At 50.1% G+C, this 24,577-nt stretch overlaps 2 protein-coding genes and 1 non-coding gene across 6 annotated transcripts in view; 1 reads left to right on the top strand and 2 right to left on the bottom strand.

Moving 5' to 3' along the window:
* Nucleotides 1-3,222, bottom strand: part of STRN4 (striatin 4) — a 30,477-nt gene extending 27,255 nt beyond the window's left edge. Inside the window, exon 1 of one of the 2 annotated variants that reach the window (XM_049900683.1) lies at nucleotides 2,806-3,222. In XM_049900683.1, the coding sequence (XP_049756640.1) occupies nucleotides 2,806-3,087 (282 nt within the window). In that variant the 5' untranslated portion in view covers nucleotides 3,088-3,222. The remainder of the gene's footprint in view (nucleotides 1-2,805) is intronic. The other variant, XM_049900684.1, reaches the window with a different exon arrangement.
* FKRP (fukutin related protein) lies at nucleotides 2,679-14,664 on the top strand. 3 transcript variants are annotated; one of them, XM_049900687.1, is made up of 3 exons: nucleotides 2,679-2,716; nucleotides 4,504-4,565; nucleotides 9,601-14,664. In XM_049900687.1, the coding sequence occupies exon 3, from the start codon at nucleotides 9,639-9,641 to the stop codon at nucleotides 11,124-11,126; it is 1,488 nt and encodes a 495-aa protein (XP_049756644.1). In that variant the 5' UTR covers nucleotides 2,679-2,716; nucleotides 4,504-4,565; nucleotides 9,601-9,638; the 3' UTR covers nucleotides 11,127-14,664. The 3 variants fall into 3 exon arrangements, with proteins under 3 accessions (XP_049756644.1, XP_049756645.1, XP_049756643.1); XM_049900688.1 differs by having other exon boundaries at nucleotides 2,705-2,716; nucleotides 4,448-4,565; XM_049900686.1 differs by lacking the exon at nucleotides 2,679-2,716 and having other exon boundaries at nucleotides 3,903-4,565.
* A 4,085-nt stretch (nucleotides 14,665-18,749) lies between these two features.
* TRNAG-UCC (transfer RNA glycine (anticodon UCC)) lies at nucleotides 18,750-18,820 on the bottom strand. Its single transcript has one exon. It is a non-coding gene; the product is annotated as a tRNA-Gly (tRNA).
* Between the last annotated feature and the right edge of the window lie 5,757 nt (nucleotides 18,821-24,577).

Genomic DNA, 24,577 nt, shown 5'->3' with positions numbered 1-24,577 from the left:
TTAAATGAGGAAAGACACAAAGTGATACAGATAGTATTATCTCATATATTAAATACACACATACAACTGAACTACTTTTATAGAAATAACCGTTGAGAAGTGCTGGAGAGAAGAGTAAGGAAGGGGTGAAGGAAGGAGCAAGGGGGGGGCTTTCCCTTTTTAATCATATGTACACTTGTGAGATGTTTGAATTTTTACTAGTGTGTAACAGAACAAAAGGAATCCATGGGTGGTGCAAATGGTTACCGCGCTCAGCTGCTAACCAAAAGGCTGTAGTCCACTCAGAGGCGCCTCAGAAGAAAGGCCTGGTGATCTACTTCTGAAAAATCAGCCACTGAAAACCCTATGGAGCACGGTTCTACTGACACACATGGGGTTGCCACGAGCTCGACTCCACAGCAACTGGGTAACAGAACAAAAGAAAAGTACAAAGTAAGTGATGGGGTCAGCCTTCCTGGGTGCCACCCACCTGTTCTCTTAAACTTCAAGAGTCACCACGTGAGGGAGTACACATACGTTTTTATACTCGTTAGTCTCAAAGATGAGAAGGTGGTATGGTGGGTGCTGCCGGGTACACAGGCGTGTGGCCCAAGAGACCAGGATTCAGTCCAAGCTCTACTTTGACTGTTTGGGTGACTCTGGGAGGCCACTGAGCTTCCCTAGGGCAGTCTTCTCATCTGTACTCGGTGGCAGAGAGGTACGGAACATGGGTTCAAAGTCCAAAGGCCAGCTCTGCCGCTTACGGGCTGTGATCCTAGATAAATTATTTACCCTCTTCAAGTCTGTTTCCTCTTCTGATTTTTTTATGGGGGGAGGGGCTAAATATCACTCACTCTCCCAGACTATTGCAAGGATTAAATGATAGCGTGTATTTAAAGTACTTAATACACTGCCTAGCACATTATAAATGCTCAATAATTGGCAGCTGCTATCATTATCGAAGGAGCCCTGGTGGCACAGTGGTTAAGCACTCAGTATGAACCCACCAGCCACTCTGCAGGAGCAAGATGCAGCTGTCTGCTTCCGGAAAGATTACAGCCTTGGAAACCCCATGGGGCAAGTTCTACTCTGTCCTACAGGGTTGCTATGAGTCGGAATCAACTCTCCAGCAATGGGTTTGATTTTTTTGGTTTTATCATTATGAGGGTAATGACGATGGCCCTGCCTACCTCATGGGGTGTTGAGAGGATCCAATGGCATGTAAACTGGGAAAGAGCTTGAAGAGTACAGAAATGAACACAGAAGCGAGGGGCACTTACATAAGGATTCCTCCCCCAGCCCAGCCCCGAACCTCCGCTACCACACAGCTAAGATGCCCAGTGGGGTCGGAGAACTGTGGGATGTATTCAGATACCTTGAATTTGGAGGAGAGAGGCCTCTATTCACACTATAGATAAAATTTTTGTTATTTATTTATTTAAGTCTCCACCTCAGGTACATAGGAAACAGCAAATCAGCTGAGGAAAGACGGGCTGCTAGAAGCAGGTACTGACAACCTCTACCAATAATACCCCAGGCCAGGAACCCTCAGACACCTCATGCTGTCCCTGGACCCCTTCAGATTCTCACATCTCTGATCCCCAGGATCCACTAAAAAAAAATAAGCACTGTGCAAATGGACCCATGCTCCTCAAGGTCACAAAACCCAGCCCAACTCCCCGGCTGCTTCCACCCATCATCCCAGGGCACATCCCTCTTCCAAACTACTCCACAAACACATTTCCCCCAGGATCCTTCTGAGATGCCTCCTCCCCAGATGCCTCCTCACTGCCCCCATCCCAGGTCTCCTCCTTTCTACAGTATGCATGCCTGACACCCCACCTCTCCAGCTTAAGGTTCTCTATCTAACATCCTCCGCACGTCTCCCGTCTCACGGCCAGCCCCCTACTCCTCCACACCCCCAAACTGGAGTTTCCTTCTCAAGCTCTTCCACACAGGCTCCTAGGGGACATCCTCTGCCCTGTCCAAATCTCCATGCAAAGGATCCCTTCCCCAAACTGTGACCATACATGCCACAACTCGCCAAAGTTTTCTCCCTACAGGGGAGGGTACACACCTCCATCCTGGACCCGTCGGATCCGCCTCTAACTCCAGTCCTCACACAGACATCTTTTAGTGCTCCCGTCCAAACGCTCCCAAACATGCCCCATCCCAGGCTTCTGACACCCTCTCTATCATCCCGGTTCCCCGCTCGGACTCGTCCGCGCCCTCAGCGGGTCCCAAGTCCTCGTAGACATCCCCTCTCTCCCACCCGGAACCATCAGACTCCACCTCCATCCCTCGGTTGGTCGGGGAGGAGGTGGGAGTCCCTCGGTACCCCTTCGGCTGCCTGCAAGCTTTTGCTCACTTCCATGCGAAACCACTCGGATCTCTCTCAGACCCCTCAAACGCCTCTCACAGTCTTCCTGTGAGTTCCCTTAGGTTCCCCTCCCGCCCCAAGTCCCCTTCCCTGGGGAACCCCTCGGCCGGGCGGCTCACTCCCACTGCTGGCCGGGTCAGGTCTCCTCCCGCCCCTTTCTCTCTGCCGGTCCCAGTCGGTCCCTCCGGCCCCCGGGTCTCCCCTACACCCAGTTAGAGCCGGTCCCAGCCCCCAGATTCCCTCAGGATCCCCCTCAGACGTCCCCTCACTCCCTGTGCGAGCCGGCAGCGGTCCCCTCCCGCCCCCCCGGCTGTCCCGGCGGCCATTGCTCCAAGATGGCGGCGGCGGCGGCGGCGGGTGAGGCGAGGCCGGGCCGGGCCGGGCCGGGGGCCGGGGGCCGGGCGGGGGGCCGGGTGGGGGTGCCGGGGTCCCGGGGCGGCGCTCACCTGCAACTCGGCGCGTTCGGCCTCCCAGCGGGCCTTCTCAGCTTCGAAGCGCGCCCACTCATGCTGGATAAAGTGCAGGATCCCGGGCAAGCTCAGGGGCTCCGGCCCCGCTGTGGGCCCGGGGCTGCCTCCGCCGCCACCACCCTTACCTGCCGGGCCGGGCCCGGAGGCAGGGGCAGGGGCCGGGGCCGCCCCGCTCGGGCCAGGGCCCGCACCGGAGCCCAGCGGGCGGCAGGAGGAGGCGGCGGCGGCGACCGCAGCGGCCGCTCGCTCCTCCATCATGGAGGCCCCGGGGCCGGCCCGCGCGCCCGCTGTGCCTCGCGCGCCTGCGCGGCCGCGCCAACCTCTGCGCGCGCGCCCGGCGGGAGGTGGAGGGGCAGCAAACGAGAGCGAGGCCGGGCGCGCGCCTCGCCCACCGGGGTCGACCCCGAAAGCGCGCGCGGGGGTGGGCGGGAAGGGTGGGCGGGGCGCGAGGCTCCCCGTTCGGAGAAGCGAGTCTTTGGGAGGGGCCACTTTTTGCCCCCTCCTCTCGCGTCGCCCAATAGAGAGTGTCTTACCCTCTCCAGCCCCAAATACCACTCCCCTCGACAATCACTTTCGCTCTTTGAGAGAAAGGGTGACCACGGGGGGGTGGTTTCGGCCGTGGCACCTTCCTGATTTCCTGGCCCAGGGCGGTTGTCATGGTAACCCTTCCCCCCAGCCTAGGGCCCCCCCCCGCGCGTCTTTCCTCTCCCCCACCTTTGTGGCTATGGACCCCCACATACCTGGAGGAGGTGCTAAGGTAATCTTGGTCCTGATGGGCCTTCTGCCCCTAACGACCGACCTCGGTTACTATGGCATTCCTCCTCACCTAGCACCCAGGTAGAAGAGACCCCGAGCCCCAAGAAGACTAATGGCTGAGAAGCACCTTTTCCTTAACCCCCCACACCACCCAGTTGGAGTTGCCATGGTAACCATCACCCTCTTTTCCTTCGTGGGAGGCCCCTGGGCCAAACCAACCAGGTGTTTTTATTTAGAGGAAGAGATGCTCTGATGAGGAGTAGTTGTTATGGTTACAGGGCCTGGACCATCCCCAGGGAGGTGAGAAACAGGCAAAACCAAGCCCTGGTTGCTATGGTAGCAGGGTCAGTCCCCTTCCAGTGACCCTAGAACCAGGCCCCAGAACCCTACCAAGGTAGGGGACATTTTAGGATTGTCTTTTGAGTTGGAACATGTCTAGGGAAGGGGTTGTCATGGTAACAGCTTCTGTCACTTCTAGCCCCACCTTTCTGGACACATTCATGAGAGGGGAGGTTACAGATTGCTATGGTAACTGACATCCTTCCCACTCCACCCTCTCCCCCTCCTGAGACGCGCCAGGTGGTGCCTGAGCTTATGGGGCATCCAGAGAAAGGATTTCCCGATCCTCTTGTTGCCACTTTTGTAGATAAGATGAAACCGTGCTGTGTACTAAGGAGCCCTGGTGGTGCAGTGGTTAAGCACTCAGCTGCTAACCAAAAAGTCGGCAGCTCAAACCCACCAGTGGAGAAAGATGTGGCAGTCTGCTTCACTGAAGATTTACAGCCTTGGAAGCCCTAGGGTCATAGGGTCACTATGAGTTCAAATTGACGTGATGGCAGTGGGTTTGGTTTTTGGTTTTCAGGTGCTCTATTCTCCAGAATTGGCTGATTTGGGGTTCTCTGGTTCTCCTTCCCACAGCAATGCAGCTGAGCTGTGCTGGAACCACCCCCCGGGAGTCCCCCCACCGTGCAACCTAGGAGGTAAGAGAAAAAAAGCCTCTCAATGCCTCCAGCACTTGCATAGAAACTGCCGTGTCTTCTTTCACAAAGCCTTTCCCACACACCTCATTTTCTCTACCCTCACATTCCTATCCTACAGATGCAGCAACTGAGGCTCAGGCCAGATCAAAGCTCGGGCCTAGGGAACCCAGGCCTAAAGTGACTTGGGATCCACTTAAAATGTTTTGTGGGAAATGGGGAGACAAATAAGGTCTTAGCTTAACTGTCCTCTCCTTCCCTGACCACATTTTCTAAAGCAAGCCCCTTGTTTTTCTCTGTTACGGCCCTCTGTTTTCCTCCTTATCTGTGGCGCAGCAGTTAAAGTGATCTACTGCTAACCTAAAGGTCAGTGTTTTGAAACCAGCAGCAGCTCCTTGGGAGAAAGATGTGGCAGTCTGCTTCTGTAGAGATTATAGTCTTGGAAACCCTATGGGGTCACTATGAGTCAAAATCGACTCGACACCTGTGGGTTTTTTTTTTTTTTTTTTTTTCTTACCTTGCCAGGACAGATCCAGTGTCTCAGTTTCTTAGTGCTGATATAATAGAAGTACCACAAGTAGGTGGCTTTAAGAAACAGAAATTTGTTTTCTCACAGTCTATCTTCGTTAGGTACTGTGGAGTTAGTTCCAACTCACAGTGACCTTATGGGCAGCAGAACAAAATGCTGCCAGGTCTTAACAGTTCCGGAGGCTAGAAGTCTGAATTCAGGACACTGGCTCTAGGGGAAGGCTCCCTCTCTGTGGCCTCTGGAAAAAGATCTTTATTTTATTAAACTTCTGGTCCAGGGTTCCTTGGAGATCTTGTGATGTCTGTCTTCTGTGTTTGTCCTTCCCTCTCTGTGCCTAATCTCTTTTTGAATCTCAAAACTGATTGGCTTAAAACACACCCTATACTAATGTTGTCTCATTAACATAACAAAGAAGGTCCTATTCCCAAATAGGATTACATCCACAGGTTACCTGTTGCCATCAAGTTGATTCCGATTCATAGCTTCACAGTGACCCTGTAGGACAGAGTAGAACTGCCCCATAGGGTTTCCAAGGAGCACCTGGTAGATTCAAACTGCCGACCTTTTGGTTAGCAGCCATAGCTCTTAACCACTGCGCCACCAGGATTCCGTATCCACGGGTGGTCCCCGATTTATGATATACTTGAGTTTCCAGTTATGAGGAACCATACTTACAACCATTTTTCTTTTTTTCTTTTTGGTACATCTTATCATTAGTAACGTACTACATACAGTGTCGCAGCATGTAATATGCTGATGTCATTCTCAGACGTTCACTCGCAGAGGTTCAGTGTGTTCAAAACACTGCCATATATAGCAGGCTATGAAAACGTAAAAGAAAAAAAAGATATTTGACTTACACCAACTTATGTCAGAACCGACCTACGACAGACTCATCAGAACAGAAACCCATCGTAAGTCAGGGACTGCCTGTATAGGGTCTAGGGTTTACAACACATATTTTGGGGGGAATACAATTCAATCCATAACACCCAGTGACTATCTTGTTCATCCCTGTGTCCCCAGAACACAGGGTCTGGCACAGAGGGCACTTGATAAATATCTGTTTGTCGAGTTGATGAGTTGAATGGTTAGGGCTGGGGAAGGTATGCCAAAGACAGACTGAGGGTCAGGCTGGCTGACTGGACCAGTGAGAGACAGTGGAGTTCATTGGTTTATAGAGCACAGACTCTGGAGCCAGCCTTCTTTGGGTTAAGGCCAGCTGTGTGACCTTGAACAAGTGACTTCACTTCTCTGTGCCTCAGTTTCTTCATCTCTAAGTGTGACCATTACATGAGGATTAAACAAGTGAATACATACAAAGTGCTTAGAACAGGATCTGGTACATTGTGAGCTGGTAGAATTGTTGATACTATCATATCATCCTGATTCAAAAAAATGTAGAATATTTGGACCTTCAAAATCATTCCATACGCCGTGCCCCAATGAAGAAGCCCTGGTGGTGCAGTGGTTAAGTGCTCAGCTGCTAACCGAAAGGTTGGTGGTTCAAGCTCACCCAGCAGCTCTGTGGGAGAAAGACCTGGCAATCTGCATCCATAACAATTCCAGCCTAGGAAACCCTATGGGGCAGATCTACTCTGTCATATGGGGTCGCTGTGGGTCAGAACTGACTCAATGGTATACAACAACACAGTTAGGGAAGCCAAGACTGACCTTGTCAGGGTTCCAGAAGGCTTCCTTTCTCCTCTCTGGTCCCCTCACACCCTCACCAGCAGGTAGCACCTCCTCATCGGGGCATCAAACCCTCTGGGGACCTGGTGCCTGTCCTGGGGTACGCCTCCTGGTCCAGAGTCTGCAGACATAGCATGGCTGGGCTCTGGTCTCTGTGTCCTTTTCTGTCTCTGAGTGACACGTTCCCCATCTTAATAATTTATTTCATTCTTTCAACACTATTAAGCCCCTGTAATGTGCCCGGCAGGATCCCTGGTGGTGTAGTGGTTAAGTGCTATGGCTGCTAACCAAAAGGTCAGCAGTTCGAATCCACCAGCTGCTCCTTGGAAACCCTATGGGGCAGTTCTACTCTGTCCTTTAGGGTCGCTATGAGTCAGAATCAACTGGACGGCAGTGGGTTTGGCTTTTTTTGGTTTAAGAGCCCCTGGATGGTGCAAAAGTTTAAGTGCTTGGCTACTAACCATAAAGGTTGGTGGTTCGAATCCATCCAAAGGCACCTCAGAAGAAAGGCCTGCGGATCTGTTTCTGAAACATCACAGCCATTGAAAACCCTACAGAGCGCAGGTGTACTCTGACATCCATGGTGTCTCCAGGAGTTGGAATCAACTTGATGGCAACTTTTTGTTTTTTGTTTGTTTAAAGATTAGAAAATCACTCCTAATGTGCAATTCAGATTCTTAAGTGCTGTCTGAGTTGGATAAAGGAAGAGCAAGCAGGATTGGGATGAGTAAAGAGGGGTGGGAGGCGACTCCTGGTGGGAGGAGAAAGAGGAGGCAGGAAGACTAAGGCAGGACCCCAGGCACAGGGCATTGTGGGTAGAGTTGGGCACGTGGGACACAGCCTGCCTTGGCTTTACGGACCTTGACCATCGTTCTTGCCAAGTGCATTCTCAGTGCCTGGCTGTATTCTGGGGACAGAGAGGTGACTGAGACAGCACTGACCCTGCCTTTCCAGGCCTCACAGTCCATCGGGGAGACAGACCCATTCCTAGACAGTAACTACCCAGAGTGGGCAGGGCTGGGATGGGGGGAGCCCAGAGGCTGGGAGAGCCAGAGTGGGTGCCTGACTCAGCGTGGGGGCCAGGGAAGGTTTTCAGGAAATGGAGACGTCTGAGCTGAGTCTGAAGCATTAAGTAGTTCTCCAAGAGAAGAGGTGTGGGGAGAAGGGGGATAGGAAAGGAGACTCTTCCAGACAGAGGGAACAGGATATGCAGAGGCTTAGACACAAGACATGTTACAAGAAAAGAAAAGTCTAGGCTGGCTGAGGCATAGAGTTTGAGGGGGACATGGCAGGAGATAAGGCAGAAATGGTGAGCAGGCAAGGGCCAGGTCACACAGGGATGTTCTAAGAAGCTTAAACTTTCTCCCCAGGCCACTGGGGAGCTATGGCAGGTTCTGAGCAGGAGAGGGACAGGTCAGATTTGTGCTTTAGGGAAACCCATCCGGATGCCATGAGGAGGGAGACTTTGTAGGGTCACGACTGGGACAGGAGTCCAGAAGGAGGCTGGGTGGGAATCTAGGGGAACCTGGGGTGAGGGGGGAGCTGTGGGGATGGGGAGGAGAGGTCAGAAGTATTTAGAAAGTACAACAATTTGGTGATTAGCTGGGTCTCTGATATCCCCTCTCTCTGGGAGGGGTCAAACCCAAACCCAGTTCTGGGGACTCATAGTGACCCTGTGACAGAGTAGAACTGCCCCATAGGGTTTCCAAGGCTGTGATCTTTAAAGAAGCTGACTGTTGCTACTTTCTCCCACTGAGCGGCTGGTGCATCTGAACCTCCAACCTTTTGATCGCAATGGAGCACTCAACCACTGCACCACCAGGACTCCTCTGGGAGGGGCAGAGACCTATAAAAATCCTTCTTGTGGAAACTTTTTGAGCACCTGCGTAGAACCAAGAGAGTTACCCCTTTCCCCACTAGCCGGATCTTCTAGTCGAGTGGGAACAGAGAAACAGCGCCATCTGGGGGTCATTTGGAAGTGTGGCCAATGAATGTGAGGGGGGTGCCTTAAGGTTGGCAGCTTCTTGATGTTTCTCACTCCATGTTTTTGATTTTTTTTTTTCTTTAATTACTGCCAACATTTAAAAACTGGGAGAGGTCTGATTTGTAAAGAATGATTTTTCTGGCTTTGCTTGCAAAACCAAAGCCATCTGGCTGACCATCAGGAAGGAAATGACCTGATGATGCAGGATTTGGGGATCTTCAGTGGGAGAAGGGTTTGGTGGCTAAAGCTCAAGGGTACAACATCAGCTTGGCCCTGGAGGTGACAAGGGTGTTCGAGGGAAGGAAAGAGGAGATCAGGGGTGGCTTCCTGGAGGAGGCAATGGTAGAGAACAAGGTAGAAGCTGGGCTTGGGGGTAGAGTGGAGGATATTTATAACTGAACCTGAATAAAAAGTTGACAAAGAAGAAGGGAAGAGTGGAATTGAACAAGAGAAAGTGATTCCTTTGAAAAGGGCTTTTACTGAGCAACTAATGTGTACCTGGCCCTGTGCTGAGTGGTGCTGGGAACCAGCAGTGACTTAAGACAGGCCCAGGGTTTGCATTCTTGGGTCATGTGATCCAGTGGGAGACACAGAGCCATCATCAGACAGTGATGATTCAAAGTGGAAGGGCTAGGGTAGAAGGAACCAGGAGACTAAACAAGCCCAGAGGGTGACCATGACCCAGCCTGGGAGACAAAGGAGGGCTTCCTGGAGGAGGTAATGTCATAGCTGAGAACATATAGGGAGAAGGGGTGGGAAAGAAGGTAAGGCTTGGGTGTGTCGGGGGAGTTTGACAACCAGCTCCAGCCACCCCTTTCTTCCACCCTCTCCAGGATGCCGGGAGGCCCTCCTAGGGCCTGAGGCCAGCCCCATGCGGCTCACCCGCTGCCAGGCTGCTTTGGCAGCCGCCATTACCCTCAACCTCCTGGTCCTCTTCTATGTCTCGTGGCTGCAGCACCAGCCCAGGAACTCCCGGGCGCGGGGCCCCCGCCATGGGTCAGCCACCAGCCCCCGCGTCACCATCCTGGTGCGAGAATTCGAGGCCTTTGACAACGCCGTCCCTGAGCTAGTGGACTCCTTCCTGCAGCAGGACCCAGCTCAGCCAGTGGTAGTGGCCGCTGACACACTCCCCTACCCGCCCCTGCCCCTGCCCCGCCTCCCCAACGTCCGCTTGGCGCTGCTCCAACCCGCTCTGGACCGGCCTGCCGCTGCCTCGCGCCCCGAGACCTACGTGGCCACCGAGTTTGTGGCCCTGGTGCCTGATGGGGCAAGGGCCGAGGCACCAGGCCAGATGGAGCACATGGTAGAGGCACTTCGAATGGGAGGCACCCGCCTGGTGGCTGCCCCCGTCGCCACGGCCAACCCCGCGCGGTGCCTGGCCCTGAATGTCAGCCTGCGGGAGTGGACGGCCCGCTACGGCCCGGCCCCCACCGCACCCCGCTGCGATGCCCTGGACGGGGACGCCGTGGTGCTCCTGCGTGCACGCGACCTTTTCAACCTCTCGGCTCCCCTAGCCCGACCGCTAGGCACCAGCCTGTTCCTGCAGACCGCCCTCCGCGGCTGGGCGGTGCGGCTGCTGGAGCTGCCCTTTGCAGCCGCGCGCCAGCCCCCGCTGGCCACGGCCCACGCGCGCTGGAAGGCGGAGCGCGAGGGGCGCGCGCGGCGGGCGGCGCTGCTGCGGACGCTGGGAATCCGCCTGGTGAGCTGGGAGGGTGGGCGGCTCGAGTGGTTCGGCTGCAGTAAGGAGACCACGCGGTGCTTCGGTACGGTGGTGGGCGACACGCCGGCCTATTTGTACGAGGACCGATGGACGCCCCCATGTTGCCTACGCGCGTTGCGAGAGACGGCCCACTACGTGGTGGGCGTGCTGGAGGCGGCTGGAGTGCGCTACTGGCTGGAGGGTGGCTCGCTGCTGGGCGCAGCCCGCCACGGGGACATCATCCCGTGGGACTACGACGTGGACCTGGGCATCTACCTGGAGGACGTGGGCAACTGCGAGCAGCTGCGCGGGGCTGAGGCAGGCTCAGTGGTGGACGAGCGCGGCTTCGTGTGGGAGAAGGCCGTGGAGGGCGACTTTTTCCGCGTGCAGTACAGCGAGAGCAACCATCTGCACGTCGACCTGTGGCCCTTCTACCCCCGCAACGGCGTTATGACCAAGGACACATGGCTGGACCACCGGCAGGACGTTGAGTTCCCCGAGCACTTTCTGCAGCCCCTCGTGCCCCTGCCCTTCGCTGGCTTCGTGGCCCAGGCGCCCAACAACTACCGCCGTTTCCTGGAGCTCAAGTTCGGGCCCGGGGTCATCGAGAACCCCGAGTACCCCAACCCGGCCCTCCGGAGCCTGGCAGGAGGCGGCTGAAGTCAGGGGAGCATTAGGGCACAGGAAGCTGTCATCTGGGGTCTTTCTGGGTGTGGAGGAGCTTTGTGTGATTGGGCAGTGAGGGTGGGGGGAGAAACTGACAATAGAAATACATAAATCAGAGGCAGGGCACACGAGAGAAGGCTGGCTTTAGCTGAAGGCGAGAACAAGCCTGAGATGCTCAGATGAACAGGGCCTTGACCCTGTAGACGATGGATACGTGTGGGTACATCCTGGGTCGTCCTAAAACTGGGGTGACACTGGCATTTGGTGGACGGGGCCAGGATGCCAAGCTGCCCCGAAGGGCCCAGCACAGCCCCCGCCAAAAATGCCAAGAGCCCTCCGTCTGGAATCTGAAGGAAGGAACAATTCCCCATCTGCTGCCCAGAGACCCAGGGAACAGCCGGCACAGGATCGGGAAGGAGTGTGGAATCCGGGGCCAGGCTGCGGGATCAAGTCCGCGCTGTGCCGTTTACTAGTTAGGTGGGCCTGGGCAAGTGCCTCCGGCCCCTCCAAGTGCAGCCAAGTGCCCTCAGTGTCTAGTACACAGTGACCCGCCAGGATTATTGGCTGCTGGGATTGTTTTGGCCACTAGAGGGCGCCGCTGTCCCACTTCTAATGGCCCAGTGGGGCTGCTAAGTGGAACCATAAGCTCAGGGCCTGTTCATGGCCAACACGTCTCTTGAATCTTTGGTCTTCTCTCTAAGGCCTTCTGGGAGGCGGGGCATCGATGACCATCTCCCCTTCTTCCTCAGAGGGAAGCGGAATGGGATCTCCTTGGAGAAGACAGCAGCCTCTCTGACGCGCGGGTGTGGTGAAAAACGGGCTCTGGATCCCAGCCCTACTCCTTAATAACTGTTACCTCATTGTTTTAGCTTCCTGCGCCTGTTTCCTCGCTTACAAGTCGGGGTGACCAATAATCATAGCTCATACTTAGTGAGCACTTACTGTGTGCAGGCTTTGTTCTCAGTGCTCTGTGTGGATTAACTGATTTATCCCTCATCTTAAGCCTCTGAGGTGAGAGCTGCTATTATTCCCGTCTTACAGATGAGGACACTGAGGCCAGAATGGTAAAGTCACTTGCTGAAGGTCAGACAGCTTAGGAAGTGACAGAGCAGGTACTCGAACCCAGACTGTCAGATTCTAGAGCCTACACTGTTGACTCGCCCACTATGCCCTTCTTTGGAGTCCTCGGGTGGTGAAAACAGTTGACGTACTTTGCTGCTAACTGAAAGAAAGGTTGGAAGTTTGAGTTCACCCAGAGGTGCCTTGGAAGAAAAGCTTGGCAGTCTACTTCTGAAAAAAATCAGCCATTGAGAACCCTTTGGAGCACAGTTCTACTCTGACACACTTGGGGTCACCATGAGTTGGAGTCAGCCTGACAACCACTGGTTTATGGCCCCCTCTTGTAATGGTAAAGGAGCCTGGTGGTGCAATGGTTACGCACTCAGCTGCTAACCGAAAGGTTGGAGGTTTGAACCCACCCGCAGTTCCACAGGAGAAAAACCTGTCAACCTGCTCATGTAAAGGTTACAGCCTAGAAAACCCTATGGGGCAGTTCTTCTCTGTCACATGGGGTTGCCATGAGTCGAAATCAACTTGGTGATGCCTAACAACAACTAGAAGTGGTATTCAAGAGGGGCTTTCGGGAGGCCAAACCACTTAGCAGGTAGAAGCAATGGTGTTTTTCTTTTTATGATCATGCACCTAAGAGTAAATACTGTTAGGGCATGTACCCCCAGTATGTGTATAATTATTTATAAGTCATATACATGCACGACTATCAATCTGTATATTAGCTATAATGAAACTTAAATTATTCCATCTTAAAATAAAAAATAAATATAAGTAGAGGCTCTTATGTTTTCTTGCCTCAGCCCAGTGACTTGTCACTCACACTCCTTAGGTGTGTGCACCTGGCTTTCGAGACCACAGGTTAAAAACACAGGCTCTGAAGAGAGAGGCCTTGGTTCAAACCCCAGTGCTGCTGCTTCCTCCCAGTGTGAACTCGGGTCACCCTTCGCTCTTCGCACCTCCTACTGGGATCTGGGGAAAGGATCCCTAGTGGCACAATGGTTAAGTGTTTGGATGCTAACCAAAAGGTTGGTGGTTAGAGTTCACTAGCCACTCCGAGGAAGAAAAGACCTGGTGATCTGCTCCCGTAAAGATTACAGCCTAGAAAACTCTATGGGGCAGTTCTACTCTGTCACTTGTCAATATGAGTCAGAATTCACTTGACAAACATCCAACAACAATGGGGGTAAAGAGAGGGCCTACCCCATGGAGGGGGGTTCTGTGAGGCACTTCGTGGTGACGGGGTCAGGAGGCAGGGCTGGATTTAACCGTGCATGGCCTGGCCCCTACCTTCCTTATTAATCGTAGGCAAGTCACTGCCTCTGAAACTGTAAGTTAGGGGGCTGGTAATATTGCAGAATTGCCAGGAGAATTAGGATAGCTTATGCATGCAAAGTGTAAATTCCTTGGCAGCTGACACTTCACAGCCCAGCAAGGAAGGAGGAGTATTGGGCCAGTCTCCTGAGGCTCAGGCAGCCAGAGCCTGGCTTCTAGGCCAGCCCGTGCTTTTAACCACTGAACCTGCACATGGTTCACCAAGAGACTGCCAGGTCCCTGAGGAGCATACTGGAAATGTAGGGGGGTGATTGGGGTTATGGCAGAGATGGGGTGGAGCTCTTGGCTGTTGGATGGAGGTATCTTCCAATAGGCAGGGCAGCCCCGCACCACAAAGGATGATCCCTGATCTCGTCCCATTTTCAAATGCTCCACCGAACATTCCTGAAGGAAGGGGAATGTTAAGAATATTTTACAACTGGTAAGGCTTGAACTCACCTGTGGGAGAAAGGCCTGGCGATCTGCTTCCCTGAAGATTACAGCCAATGTCTGCCTTAGCATTATGCTCTTTTAAGAATCATCCATATGGGATCAAAGTGACGACAGCAACTTGAAAGATTAGATAGGAAGCTTAGGGGCAGTGAGTTTATGTGAATGGGGGAGGAGCACCTCAGAAAAGGAGGGTGAGAATGCTTGCACGGCTCAAAGAATGTAATCCATGTCATTGAAATGCACCTGTAGAAACGGTCAAATTGGTGTATGTCTTGCTGTGTATATTCTCAACAACAACAAAATAAAATAATAAATTACAGCCAAGAAAACTCCATAGAACAGCTCTACTCTGTAACACATGGGGTCACCATGAGTCAGAATTGTTGACAACAGAAATTGGTTGATGTGTAAAAGAAAAAAAAAAAAATTGTTGATGTCATCTTCTGATTGACACCAGCTGTTCCTAGCTGCACACTAAGACCACCTGAGCTGGGATTTGATACAGACAACCACATCAAATGCTTCCAGCAACTTCTCATTAAATCGAGACTTATTAGGCAACTGGAGGTCTCAGTAGAGTTTTCTCTTGGCATCAGGCATATTGTTTTGGTGTTTTATTCTTTCTCAGCTGCTCCTGAACTAACAGTGGTTACATGAAAAACTTTTCTGGCCTACAAAATACTGTCTGATCATTTTATATGATATTTTTATTATTGACTAAGTTAAGCTATGACAGAAAACCCATTAGAATTAACTTGTTGCACCTAGCGTTGCAACAATTAAGTGTTCAGCTGCTAACTGAAACGTTGGTGGTTCAAACCCACCTAACAGCTCTGTGGGAGAAAGACCTGGCGATCTGCTCCTGTAAAGATTCCAGCCTAGAAGACACTATGGGGCCTTTCCACTGTCACGTGAGGTTGCTATGAGTCGAAAGTTGACTCGAAGACACCTAACAACAACAATGAGCTTATATTAGAATACATACTATTTATGAATTCTGCAGCTTCCATAATTACACTCATACTATTAGATAGCCAGGACAGAGGTATGTTAATATTTAATAACGGGTACCTCCATACTTGGGGGCAGCGGTGGTTCGGTGGTAGAACTCTCACCTTCCATGCAGGCGACTCAGGTTCAATTACTAGTCAATACGCCTCGTGAACAGCCACCACCCGTCTGTCAGTGGAGGCTTGCCTGTTGCTATATTCCTGAACAGTTTCAGCAGAACTTTCAGACTAAGATGAACTAGAAGCCTGGAGAACTACTTCTGAAATCCACCAAGGAAAACCCTATGGATCACCATGGTGCCATCCACAACTGTTGGTGGGGATGGCACCAGGACCAGGCAGAATTTCCTTTCCTTGTGTGTGGGATGCCCAAGAGTTGGGGCCAGCCCCGCGGCAGCTATCAACAAAAACAACCTCCGTACTAGTGCGTAATGAGAAAAAAAAAAAAAAAAACCTATTGCCATCGAGTTGATTCCAACTCATAGTGACCCTATAGGACCGAGTAGAATTGCCCCACAGAGTTTCCAAGGAGTGGCTGGTGGATTCGAACTGCCAACCTTTTTTTTGGTTAGCAGTGGAATGCTTGACCACTGTGCCACCAGGGGTCCACTTGTGTCTTGGAATCTGCATTAAATCACTGACCTGAGCCCCCTAAATAAATTTTTTTTTTTTTTTTTTTTTTTTTGCTGAGTGTTATTACTATCCTGGCTCTCCCCAGGAATTTCCTGGAACTCCTCCGCCCCATCCAGCAGCCGAGGGGTTAACAGTGGGCCCAGTGGGAGAGGAGGTGTGGTTTGTGTCCCAGTTACTGTTGACAACCGGTCTGCCAAACAGTACATATTTTGTGCACGGCCCTGGAGCATTACACAATATTTCCTATGAAAAGTCCTTGGTTCTCAAAGACTTTTACACAAATGCACCTTTATGCCAATAACTGGAGACCACCCAATGTCAATCAAATAGAGAATGAATACACAAACTGGTACATTCAGGAAATGGAATATACTTCCGCATTAAAAAAGGACTGAAGTGCACGGAACAGCACGAATGAATCTCAAAGCATTAAATTAAAAGAACCCAGACACCAGAAGTTACACACTGTGTGATTCTATTAATGTGAAATTCTAGAAAAGACAGAACTAATCCATAGCGAGGAGGGTCAGTGGTGGTTCAGGGGTAGAATTCTCACCTTTCATGTGGGAGACCCTGGTTCGATTCCTGCCTAATGCCCCTTATGCGCAGCCACCACCCATCCGTTAGTGAAGGCTTGTGGGTTGCTATGATGCTAAACAGGTTTCAGTGGAGCTTCCAGACCAAGTCAGACTAGGAAGAAAGGTCTGGCTATCTACCGAAAATCAGCCAGCGAAAACCCTGTAGATCACAACAGTTCAATCTGCAACTAATCATAGGGATGGCACAGGACACGGAAGGTTTTGTTCCGTTGTGCATGGGGTCACCATGTACTGGGGACAGCTAACAACGACAACAATCCATAGCGACCAAAAGCGGATCAGTGGTTGCCTAAGCTTCGGGGTGGAGGGAGGGAATGCCTGCAAAGGGGCATTAGGAAACATGGGGTGAAGGGAATATATATTTTTTTAAGTATATATATATAATTTATTATTAACTTTTTACATTGATTTTTTTTGTTAATTTTCTTGTCCTTCAGGTGAATGGAGCCCTGGTGGTGCAGTGGTTAAGAGCTATGTCTGCTAACCAAAAGGTCAGCAGTTTGAATCCACCAGCCACTCCTTGGAAATCCTATGGGGCAGTTCTACTCTGTCCTATAGGGTAGCTATGAGTCGACACTGACTCCATGGCAAAAGGTTGGGTTTTTTTTGTTTGTTTTTTGTTAGGTGAAAGTTTACAGTGCAAATTAGTTTCAAAAATTTATACACAAATTGTTTTGTGACATTGATTGCAATCCCCACATTGTGTACTTTATTTTTGTTGTTGTTAATATACATAGCAGAACATAGACCAAGTCAACAATTTCTACACATACATCTCAGTGACACCGATTACATTCTTCAGGTTGTGCACCATTCTCACCCTCCTTGAGTTGTTCCTCCCCCATTAACATAAACTCACTGCCCCCTAAGGTTCCTATCTAAACTTTCCAAGAGATAATCAGAGAGAATTTCCCAGACCTGAATAAGGAACCAACAGCCCTAGAAACACAGATCTGTCGCTAGGAGGGACAAGACTGAGTCATTACCCTGTGTTTGTCCTCCCCCTAAGGAGCCCTGGTTGCACAGTGGTTAAGCACTTGGCTGCTAACCAAAAGGTCAAAAGTTTGAATCCACCAGTGGCTCCACAGGAGAAAGATGTGGCAGTCTGCTTCCGTAAAGATTTATTTCCTATTGGGCTTCTATGAGTTGGAATTGACTTGATGGCAGTGGGTTTGGTTTTGGTTCTCCCTCTGCTCCCCCAAAAGCTGAGTCCCTAGTATGTGCCTACCTGCCCCCATACTGCCACCCTGAGCCAAGAGCCCGGGTCCAAGACCAACTGAGGGCCAGCCTGAGTCCTTTCTCTCAAGCCAGGCTCCTCTGAGGAAGCAAGAGGGTATCTCAGTAATAGCAGTGGGTGAGGCGGTGGAGGAAGGGAGAGGGAGGTGGGAGCTCAGGTGCCTTCTCCTCCCTCCCGTGTCCCCTGCCCCCTTATGTAACCTTCCCCAGCAGCCTTTGGGTGAGGCATAACTGAGCCTTTCAGCAGAGAAGGAGGCTTGACAGAGCTCATTCAAGGTCACAAAGCTTGAACAGGTGGGACCTGAGCCAGGGGAACAGCCCCCTTAGAGCCAGGCAGCTCTGTGATCAGAACTGGCTTTATTCGTTCATCCTGCAAACACTTACTGAGCACCCACTGTGTGCCAGGCCTTGATCTGTGTGCTCAGGGGATACAGCTGTGAGCAAGATAAAGGGGGCTGCCCTCATGAGGTACATATCCCAGAGAGGGCAGACAGTAAATGATAAGGCTGATAAGTGAATTACATCACATGTTGTTTGGAGCCATCGAGTTGATTCCAACGTGTAGTGACCCCATAGCATAGAGGAGAACTGCTCCATACGGTTTCCAAGGCTGTAATCTCTACAGAAGTCCTGGTTTGAACCTACCAGCTGCTCTGGAGGACAAAGACTTGGCAATCCATTCCTATAAAGATCACAGCCTAGGAAACCCTATGGGGCAGTTCTACTCTGTCCTGTAGGGTCACTATGACTTGATGGCAAAGGGTTTTTTTTTGTTTTTTTTTTTTTGCCATCGAGTTGATTCTGACTCATAGCAGTTGGTGGATTCGAACTGCCGACCCTTTGGTTTAGCAGCCAAGCTCTTAACCACCACACCACCAGGGTGACTCAATGGCAGTGAGTTTTTAATCTTTACGGGAACATATCATGATGCTGCTTCTTCCTCAGAGCAGATGGTGGATTCAAACCACTGACCTTGTTGAGGCACTGAGTGCTTAACAATTGCGCCACCAGGGCTCCTTTATTGAATGTTAGAAGGTAGTATTGTTGTTCTTAGCTGCTGTCAAGTCAGCCCCTGACTCATGACAACCCCACACACAATGGAACAAAATGCTGCCCTATCCTGTGCCATCCCCATGATGGGTTGCAGATTGGATCATCGTGATCCACAGGGTTTTCATTAGCTGATTTGGGGAAGTAGACTGCCTGGGCCTTCTTTCTAGTCCATCTTAGTCTGGAAGCTCTGCTGAAACCTGTTCAGCATCCTAGCAACATGCAATGACAGACGGGTGGTGGCTGCACATAGATGCATTGACTGGGAATCGAACCCAGGTCTCCTGCGTGGAAGGCAAGAATTCTACCACTGAACCACCACTGCCCCTTATAGAAGGTAATAAATGGTATTAAAAAAAGAAAAAGGGGAACAGGGTAGTATTGGGTGTTGTTGTTAGATGCTGTTGAGTCGGTTCTGATTCATAGCAATACTTTGTATAACAGAACGAAATACTGCCCGATCCTGCACCAGCCTCACAGTCGTTGCTATGTTTGAGCCCATTGTTGCAGCCACTGTGTCAATCCGTCTTGTTGAGGGTCTTCCTCTTTTTCACTGGCCCTCTCTTTTACCAAGCATGATGTCCCTCTCCAGGGACTGGCCCCTCCTGATAACATGTCCAAAGTAGGTGAGATGAAGCCTCGCCATTCTCGCTTCCAAGGAGCATTCTGGCTGTGCTTCTTCCAGGACTGATCACCATAATTCAAAGGCATCAATTCTTCGTCAGTCTTCCTTATTCATTGTCCAGCTTTCCCATGCATATGAGGCAATTGAAAATACCATGGTTTAGGTCAGGCATACCTTTGGGTACAGGAAGTGGGAAAAGGGCAGGCGGCTTGTGGGATTCAACAGAGTGGTCAGGGAAGGCTTCATTGAGAAGGTGACATTTGAGTAAAGACATGAAGGAGGTGAGAAAGGAGTCAAGCAGAGATCTGGGAGAAGGCAGTGCAAAAGCCCTGAGGCAGAAGCAGGCTGGCGTGTTCGAGGAACACAACGAGGAGACCAATGTAGCTGGAGTGACTCACTGAAGCAAGGAGAGTGGCAGAGGATGCCGGGTCTTGTGAGCCGCAGGGAGGACTGAGGTTTTTTGAGTGAGGCAGGAGCCTGGGAGGGTCCTGAGCAGGAGACCTGAGCTGCCATAGTGAGAACAGGCGCCCCCTCGTGGCCATGTGGGGAACAGACTGAGGGGGTGAGGACTGAGGCAGGGAGGCTGGTGAGGAGGTGATGGTGATGATGATGATGGTGGCTGGACCAGGGTGGCAGCCAGCATGGAGGGTGGTGGAAGGGGACAGATTTGAGGTGTACTTCGAAGGCAGAGCACATAGGATTGCTGACAGCCTGAATGGGAGGCATGAAGGAAGAGGAAGGGTATCACAGGGGAGGGGACTAGAATGGGCTCCCATATGCTTGCCTGGGGTCTGGCCGCTTGCAACAGCCCGGGCTTCTGCACCCCCTGGAAGCCTCTGGGATTCTCCACACCCAGCCAGAGCCAACTTCAGGGAAACCAAAAGTTCCCCAGCTTTCCGGATGCCATGGTTCCTCTATGTCACCATGGGCTGAGCCTCTCTGGGCCTGGTTTTCCCCATCTGTAATGGGCAGAGGCCAAGTTAATGGGTTTTGACTGGTTCCAAGGCCCAGGAAGTGTAGGGGGGTGGCAGAAGGGGACCCCTACTCCACCCCCTTCAATCAAAGCCACCATTTTCAACCTTCACCAGGGTCATCCATAGAAGATTTCATCCCAAGAGAGTCCACTGGCTTTAAAAAATATTTGAAATCATTGATCTAGGAGGTCTACTGGCCCTAAACCCATTGCTGTTGATCCTGACTCATAGGGACCCTATAGGACAGAGCAGAACTACCCCATTGGGTTTCCCAGGCTGTAATCTTTATGGAAGCAGACTGCCACATTTTTCTCCCATGGAGTGGCTAGTGGGTTCCCATTGCTGACCAAACACTTAACCCTTGCACCACCGGCCCTAGCATTGGAATATTCTAACTTCCAAGTAGAGGGTGCAATGAAGGACACAGGAGAGCATGATGGTGAGGAAGAATACAGGCTTGGTGGCCCCAGACCTGGGTTTGCATCTTTTGCATCTCTGCTCTGCTGTGACCTCCGAAAAGCTTCCTACCTTCAGAATGCCTCAGTTTCCCCCTCTGTAAAATGGGAACAATCATAGCGCCCACCTCACAGGGTTGCTGTGAACATTCAAAGGGAACCTGCCTGGGAAGCTTTTGGCATAGATTCAAGTACATAGACAGTACGCCATTAAGCACAGGTGATATTTTTATTTATAATTATTGTAGAGAGGCAGGGTAGTAGGCTGGGTAAATGTGGGCTGGAGGCTGATCAATCGTTCTAATCGGGGCCACAATAGGTAGACCCTGAAAGAATGGGAGAAGAATGTGGAACAGAACCTCAAATTATTAAAAACAAAAAGAGACTGATGGACTCCCTGAAACTACTGCCCTGAGATACTCTTCAAACCTTGAACTGAAACCAACCCCTGAGGTCACCTTCTATCTAGACAACAGACTGGCTCACAAAATAATGAATATCACCAGTGAGGACTGTGCTCCTGTAAAAAATCAGCTATATGAGACCAAATGTTCAACAATTACTTTAAAATAAAGATGAGAATGTAAGGAGGCAGGGAAACTAGATGAATGGAAACAGAACAACCAGAACATTGACACGTTGAGAACGTAACCGATATCACAGAACAATTTGTGTAGAAATTGTTGAATGGGAACCAAAACTGCTGTGTGAGTCTTCACCGAAAACACAATAAAATATATATATTTTTTTAAATGTGGGCTGAAGGCAAGCTGGAGAAGTCTGAATCCCAGCTGTGCTACTTCCTGGCTGTACCTCAAGCTAATGACCTTACCTCTTTGTACCTCAGTTTCCTCTTTAAAATGGGGATAGAAATAATTGGAACCCCCTCAGAGGGCTGTTTTGAAAAACAAATATATGTGCAAAGTGCTTATAATAGTGCTAGTAATTGCTCGATAATTGTAGACTGTAATTAACAGAGCTTGGGGACCAGGTCTGGGGGCTTCTTAAGTCCCTGTCTGCACCGCAGAAAGCTGGAGATGGCTCCAGTTTTTCCACAGGCCTAGATCAGTGATTTAGGCAAATTAGCAGCCCGTGACCAGCAAATTTTTTTAAATGGAGTGGAAGAACAATGGCTAAGCACTATTGGGTGAAGCTTGTTTCGTTACATATTCTTTGAATATATGTGAGTCCTCCCCCACCTTTATCCAAAGTTTCTCTTACCACAGTTTTAGTTACCCACAGTTAACCACAGTTCAAAAATGTTCAGTGAGTGCTGTGGTGAATCACATGCCTTCCCATCCCATCTGGCCGCAGACACAATTCATATGACTTTTAGTATAGTACATTCTTATAATTGTTCTATTTTATTATTAGTTATTGTTCTTAATCTCTTACTGTGCCTAATTTATATATTAAACTTTATCATATGTAGGTGCAGGACAAAGCATAGTATATATAGGGTTTAGTACCATCCAAAGTTTCAGGCATTCACAGGGGGTCTTGGAACATATACCCATAGATAAGGGGAGACTACTACATTATATACGTAGAAGGAGCCCCGGTGGTGCAACAGTTAAGCGCTTGGTTGCTAACTGAGAGGTTGGCGGTTCAAACCCACCCAACAGCTCTATGGGAGAAAAGACCTGGCAATCTGCTCCCATAAAAATTATAGCCTAACACCCATGTTCATTGCAGCACTGTTTATAATAGCAAAAAGATGGAAGCAGCCAAGGTGCCCATCAATGGATTAATGGATAAATAAATTATGGTATATTCACACAATGGAATACTATGCATCAATAAAGAACAATGATGAATCTGTGAAACATTTCATAATGTGGAGGAATCTGGAAGGCATTATGGTGAATGAAATTGTTGTTGTTGTTGTTAGGTGCTGTCGAGTCGGTTCCGACTCATAGCGACCCTGTGCACAACAGAATGAAACACTGCCCGGTCCTGCGCCATCCTTACAATCGTTGTTATGCTTGAGCTCATCGTTGCAGCCATTGTGTCAATCCACCTCGTTGAGGGTCTTCCTCTTTTCCGCTGACCCTGTACTCTGCCAAGGGATGTCCTTCTCCAGGGACTGATCCCTCCTGACAACATGTCCAAAGTATGTAAGACGCAGTTTCGCCATCCTTGCTTCTAAGGAGCATTCTGGCCGCACTTCTTCCAAGACAGATTTGTTCCTTCTTTTGGCAGTCCATAGTATGTTCAATATTCTTCGCCAACACCACAATTCAAAGGCGTCAACTCTTCTTCGGCCTTCCTCATTCATTGTCCAGCTTTCACATGCATATGATGTGATTGAAAATACTATGGCTTGGGTCAGGTGCACCTTAGTCTTCAGGGTAACATCTTTGCTCTTCAACATTTTGAAGAGGTCCTTTGCAGCAGATTTACCCAATGCAATGCGTCTTTTGATTTCTCAACTGCTGCTTCCATGGCTGTTGATTGTGGATCCAAGTAAAATGAAATCCTTGACAACTTCAATCTTTTCTCTGTTTATCATGATATTGCTCATTGGTCCATTTGTGAGGATTTTTGTTTTATGTTGAGGTGTAATCCATACTGAAGGCTGTGGTCTTTGATCTTCATTAGTAAGTGCTTCAAGTCCTCTTCACTTTCAGCAAGCAAGGTTGTGTCACCTGCATAACGCAGGTTGTTAATGAGTCTTCCTCCAATCCTGATGCCCCGTTCTTCCTCATATAGTCCAGCTTCTCTTATTATTTGTTCAGCATACAGATTAAATAGGTATGGTGAAATTAGACAGTTGCAAAAGGACAAATATTGTATGAGACCACTATTATAAGAACTCGAAAAATAGTTTAAAAAGAGAAGAAAATATTCTTTGATGATTACAAGAATGGGGGAGAGGGAGAGGGGTTTTCAGTAATTAGTAGATAAGAACTATTTTAGGTGAAGGGAAAGACAACACACAATACGGGAGAGGTCAGGACAACTGCACTAAACCAAAAGCAAAGAAGTTTCCTGAATAAACTGAATGCTCCGAAGGCCAGCGTAGCAGGGGCGGGGGTTTGGGGACCATGGTTTCAGGGGACATCTAGGTCAAATGGCATAGTAAAATCTATTAAGAGAACATCCTGTATCCCACTTTGGAGAGTGGTGTCTGGGGTCTTAAACACTAGCAAGTGGCCATCTAAGATGCATCAGTTGCTCTCAACCCACCTGGATCAAAGGAGAATGAAGAACACCAAAGACACAAGGTAATCATGAGCCCAAGAGACAAAAAGGGCCGCATAAACCAGAGGCTACATCAGCCTGAGACCAGAAGAACTAGATGGTGCCTGGCTACAATCAATGACCGCCCTGACAGGGAACACAACAGAGAACCCCTGAAGGGGATGCAGACCTCAAATTTTCATAAAAAGACTAGACTTAATGGTCTGAAACTAAAAGGACCCCAGAGGTCATGGTCCCCAGACCTTCTGTTAGCCCAAGACAGGAACCATCCCCAAAGCCAACTCTTCAGACAGGGATTGGACTGGACTATGGGATAGAAATAATACTGGTGAAGAGTGAGCTTCTTGGATCAAGTAGACACATGAGACCATGCGGGCAGCTCCTGTCTGGAGGGGAGATGAGAGGGCAGGGGGCATCAGAAGCTGACTGAATGAATACAAAAATAGAGGGTGGAAGGAAGAAGTGTGCTGTCTCATTAGGGGGAGAGCAGCTAGGAGCGTATAGCAAGGTGTATACAAATTTTTGTATGAGAGACTGACTTGATTTGTAAACTTTCACTTAAAGCACAATAAAAATTAAAAAAAAAAAATTACAGCCTAGAAAACACTGTGGGACAGTTCTACTCTGTCACATGGGGTCGATGGCACCTAACAAAAACATGTACGCGGACTGTATATGCAATATCTTATGTGTATAGGTATGCATCTGTTTAAGCAGGCATCCCTCTGTATCTAAATCTAATCTATTTCAAAAAAGTGTTAAACAGCAAATTGTTGGTTAAACCACTACTTTAAATTTGGAAAATAATGCACTCTGGCTTCATC

This window comes from Elephas maximus, chromosome 11 (genome assembly GCF_024166365.1).
Source record: "Elephas maximus indicus isolate mEleMax1 chromosome 11, mEleMax1 primary haplotype, whole genome shotgun sequence".
In the NCBI taxonomy this organism is placed as follows: domain Eukaryota; kingdom Metazoa; phylum Chordata; class Mammalia; order Proboscidea; family Elephantidae; genus Elephas; species Elephas maximus.
The sequence above is the reverse complement of the archived record's forward strand: the minus strand, read 5'-3'. Positions and strand labels throughout refer to the sequence as shown.